Raw genomic sequence first — 5,102 nt, forward strand, 5'->3', positions numbered from 1 at the left:
ACCATAGCATCGTTGTGAGGATAGTCTTTGGCTGAAGATCCTCCTAGGAGAAGGTGATTGGGATATGGGACCACTTGGATCTGACGAAGGGTCCTTGCACCCCCAACATGTTGCACTCTTCTCTGCGCTTCCTTCTTCTGCTTCTTGTTGGCTGGCTCTAAACTTGAACCGCTCGTGATTGAGAGCACCAGCTTCGTGACCGAAGGTGCTACAGCTTGGTTGTTGAACGAAGCCATCGTCTCAACAGTGGAAGTGAGTTCACCGGAGGTGGGCGCCAATGTTGGGGACTTGTTCTCAAATGCTATGAGTTAAGAACAAGGCAACACAAATGTTAATGGTTAAAAACCTTCGTCCTCCGAAACATTATCTCTCTCGGGATATAATGATCTTCAGACGAAGGTTATGAATGACATACCTTCATCATTTCAGTAGGTAATAATAAAAGTAGAAACATATAAAACATGAAAAGAACATGGAATAATCATATTAAATCATCAGATTATTATTTATGTTCTTATTATATAATCATGAACAAACATTAATGGTATTGATTACATTTATATGTTCGGCTTGACAGAAGGTAAGAATCCAAGAGCGACGTACAGATGATTACCAGTCAACGTGAACAGTACGGGGTTACTATTCACCTATTTATAGGCACGGGACGCAACCCAGTCGAAATTACATTAATGTCATTGATAACTAATTATAAGCATGACACAAGTTATCATGGACTAAACGGTTTTTTCCTCTTTAAGTCGGTGTTGCCCTTCGTCACAAAGCGTGTCATCATGCCGAAGCTCCCTAGATTGTAGCTTCGGCATATACCTTCGTGTTGTATCTGCTTGCATATCATCGTGCCGAAGGTGTTTTTGCTTAGAGGACCTTCGACGAAGAATAGGGATGAAAGTGGTAATCCGAACTGTTAGAACAAATTTAATATTTTAAAATAGATATGTATAAAATTTGATGTTGATCTTTTCTTATGTTATCAAGCACATTAGTGCAAATATGAATAAAATATTATATAAGTTGTTTTATGTATTATTTGCTCCCTACAACACAAAAAGTTCAAAAATTACCGAATTTGTTTCCGAATCCATACCGAAGTTTATATCTATTATTTGAGAAAATGTAGGATGAATTTGAGATTTACCTTTTATGAATCTTAACAAGCTAGATATTAAAAACAAGAATACAAATTTGTATTGTACATTCTATATCCTATTTATTCGCAATCAAAGAAAAAACTGATTACCGAATAAATACTGTTTCCGACCGTTTTCATCCCTAACGAAGAAGAAGACCCCCAACACTAGTGTAAGTATAATATTTATTTTATAATTTGTTATTTATTTTGATATCGTTTTTTGTCCTTGTCCGACTACAAAAAGAGTTATAGATTATTAATTGTCTTTGTACTAACATAAATCAGATTATAGTTTTGTTTAAAGGGTTTTTCATTCTTTTACAACAAACTAATATATATAATTTTAATATTTATTAACTATGTCAAAAAAAACTAAAATTCAGGTACCAAAATTTTAGTAAGTTCCTTAATTTTCCTTTTTTTCATATCTACGTGGCGCGACGAAAAATATCTCCGAGCAATTATTGTTTTGAGAAAAAAAAATTTCCAAACGAGAAATTGCAGATATGATGAGGCAAGATCATTGGAAATCTCGTGCTGTCGTGCCATCTTCCGGTGAGGTCGATGGCGCCAAAATTGCTGGCACCGATGGGGCGGCTCCTGCAAAACGGCTTGACATCTCCAACCCAAACTTTTCCAACGAATGCACTGGGCATCCAGCATCCTTGCCTTCTGGTGTTCGGTGCTCGTGGATGAGCATAGAGAGGCTGAGATTGTGCATCGTAGAAGAGATCAAAATATAGGGTTACCCATATGTTCTATTCTAGAAAAACCCAAGCTTGTAAAAATATGTCCTCACAAATGACAACATCAGCCAAAATGTTTGGCAAATTTTGGCTGAAAAACATGGGAGGAGCCTACTTGTGGAAAGGAAAAAAAGCGCCCTCACATGGCTATATAAATTATGTGCTGCACCTCGACACTTCTACTCACAGGCTACACACTCTATTTCCTACACCATTCATGCGGTGCCCGCCCGAGGTCCTTGGCAGGCAGCTAGCTTAATTAGCACGCACGTCGTCCATGGCGCCCACGGATGAATCGGCTGCTGATACGCCAGCGCCACCACCGCCGCCACCTCACTTCGTTATCGTCCCCCTCGTGGCGCAGGGCCACACCATCCCCATGGTCGACCTCGCCCTCCTCCTGGCGGAGCGCGGTGCGCGCGCGAGCCTGGTGACGACACCGCTGAACGGCGCACGGCTGCGTGGCGTCGCCGAGCAGGCCGCGCGCGCCAAGCTGCCCCTCGAGATCGTGGAGCTCCCGTTCCCGACGGACGTGGACGGCCTGCCCCCGGGCATCGAGAACATGGACCAGGTCACGGACAACGGCCACTTCGTCCCCCTGTTCGACGCTCTGCAGAAGCTCGCCGGCCCGCTGGAAGCGTACCTGCGAGCGCAGGCGCCGCGCCCGAGCTGCATCGTCTCCGACTGGTGCAACCCGTGTGCGGCCGGCGCGGCCAGAAGCCTCGGGATCCATCGCCTCTTCTTCCACGGGCCGCCGTGTTTCTACTCGCTCTGCGACCTCAACGCCACCGACCACGGGTTACGCGAGCTGGCCGCGGCGGCGGCGGCGGCTGACGTCGACGACGGGCAGGAGAGGTTCGTGGTGCCGGGCATGCCGGTGCACGTAGAGGTGACCAAGGCCACGGCGCCGGGCTTCTTCAACTCGCCGGGGTGGGAGGCGCTCCGGGGCGAGTGCGTGGAGGCCATGCGCGCGGCCGACGGCGCGGTGGTGAACACGTTCGTGGGCCTCGAGGGCCAGTTCGTGTCGTGCTACGAGGCGGCGCTCGGCAAACCCGTGTGGACGCTGGGGCCGCTCTGCCTCCGCAACCGGGACGCCGACACCATGTCGTCGCGGGGGGCGGACGGCGGCGTCGGCGTCCGCGTCCAGCAGCACAGCGCGGTAGCCGCCTGGCTCGACTCCAAGGATACCGGCTCCGTCGTGTTCGTCAGCTTCGGCAGCCTCGCGCGGAAGCTCCCGAAGCAGCTGTTCGAGGTGGGGCATGGCCTGGAGGACTCCGGCAGGCCGTTCCTGTGGGTGGTGAAGCAGGCCGAGGCGTCCCCGCCGGAGGTGCGGGAGTGGCTGGGGGCCCTGGAGGCGCGCGCGGCGGGGCGGGGTCTCGTGGTGCGTGGGTGGGCGCCGCAGCTCGCCATCCTGTCCCACCGCGCCGTGGGGGGCTTCGTCACCCACTGCGGATGGAACTCGCTGCTGGAGTCCGTCGCGCACGGCATCCCGGTGGTCACGTGGTCCCACTTCGCCGACCAGTTCCTGAACGAGCGGCTGGCGGTGGACGTGCTCGGCGTGGGCGTGCCCATCGGCGTGACGGCGCCCGTGATGGTGTTCGACGACGAGAGCGTGGTGGTGGCGCGTGGGGACGTCGCGCGGGCGGTGTCGGCGCTGATGGGCCAAGGGGAAGAGACCGGCGAGAGGAGGCGGAGAGCCAGGGAGTACGGGGAGAAAGCTCACGGCGCCATGGAGAAAGGAGGCTCCTCGTATGAGAACCTGACGCAGCTGATCGAGAGCTTCGGGCAAGTGGAGGCAAGAAAAGGTTAGGCTTAGGCTAGAACAGTGCATGCATGGAGCTAGCCATGGACTACCCTCGCAATGGCAGTACACAGTACTGGTGCAGAATCTTGTTCGTGGTGAACATGGACACCCATCCCACAGCCAGCCATCCGCTCGATCATTTTGCATTATTGCCCACCAGTTCCACCACCACCACCAACCACATCGGCGGGGCTGCGGCTGCGCGCGCTAGTCGGCCCGCTTGGAACGATCGAGCATATCTAGCTAGCTCGTCGTTTTCATCCTAGCCCATAGCCATAGGTGTCGAAAGGAACTAGCACTAGCTAGACCAATAATTTTACATTAGTATCCAATTGCAGGCAAATCTATGTATAGCACTTTTAGATCGTTCGCCTGTCGTTTTCTCGATTGGAAAGAAAAATAACATGGTTTGTCTGGGCAACTTGTACAAGGATGATTTGATGGATGACTGCATTGTGCGAGTGACTTGAACAGACAGTAAAAAAGTACTAGCTACTTGTTCCTGTCAAAACGTTATTGCTGATCGGATCAGATTCGGCCTCAAACATTCAGTGACGAAGGCGAACTGATAGGGTGGCTCAGCTGGGTCTCACCTTTTTTTATGGTGCAACCTGCCTGCTCACTGTCACTGAGGTTGGGCCAAGGCCTAAGACCAGCAGGGCCACGGTCCAAAGTTTTTTAGAAACAAGTTTTCAGGCTTTACTAGCCTAAAGCAACAGCCCCCAGTAATGAAAAGAGCAGAGCAGATGCTGATCCTGGCCCTAGTCGCTCGGCCGCATCCCAAACGTCCCATGCCCCCCCCCCCCCCCCCCCCCCCCCCCCCCCCGTCTGCGGCCGGGCGCCCGCCGTAGCCGTCGCAGGGCCTAGCCTCGCCCCTCGGCTGCAGCTCACCGCCCCTAGGCTTCGCTGCTGTCTTGGCCCGCCGGCCACCGCGTCGTCCCGCTGGACACCACACCTGCATCGGGCATCATCCCTGCCCGCCGGTGGCCGCATCGTCGAACGCCCAAACAGTGCGAGCAGAGCAAGAGTGAATAGGGCTGTTCGTGAGGGCGAGGGGGCGAGGGGTGCGGCCGCCCCGGCCACCGGTTCCATGGGGCCTATCAATAACATATTATTTTATATATTCAGTATTTAGTTCTAACTATCATATGATATTTGTGACAAATAACTGGTTTAAAGTCTTAGGCCCACACAGCACATACAACGGTTCACGTGTCTAGTCTCTCGTCATCTATCAGATATCGTGCAACGTTACCCAATAACAGATTGCATCAAACGAGTTTACGATGCAACGAGTTTGCGATGCACAACTCGTGACTGATGCATCACAAAAAAGAGATTTTCAAATTTAAAGTTGCTGAAAATTTATTTAAAGTCTAAAATATCGCAAGAAAGATTAAAT

The 5,102-nt window shown here is 51.4% G+C and overlaps 1 protein-coding gene across 1 annotated transcript; it reads left to right on the top strand.

Annotated features, from left to right (window-relative positions):
- Positions 1-1,904: 1,904 nt before the first annotated feature.
- On the top strand, positions 1,905-4,145 carry LOC103627131 (UDP-glycosyltransferase 73C3). Its single transcript, XM_008647446.2, has one exon. It carries the CDS (start codon positions 2,174-2,176, stop codon positions 3,704-3,706), a length of 1,533 nt encoding a protein of 510 aa, XP_008645668.1. The 5' UTR covers positions 1,905-2,173; the 3' UTR covers positions 3,707-4,145.
- Positions 4,146-5,102: the final 957 nt, after the last annotated feature.

Source organism: Zea mays, chromosome 5 (genome assembly GCF_902167145.1).
Source record: "Zea mays cultivar B73 chromosome 5, Zm-B73-REFERENCE-NAM-5.0, whole genome shotgun sequence".
In the NCBI taxonomy this organism is placed as follows: domain Eukaryota; kingdom Viridiplantae; phylum Streptophyta; class Magnoliopsida; order Poales; family Poaceae; genus Zea; species Zea mays.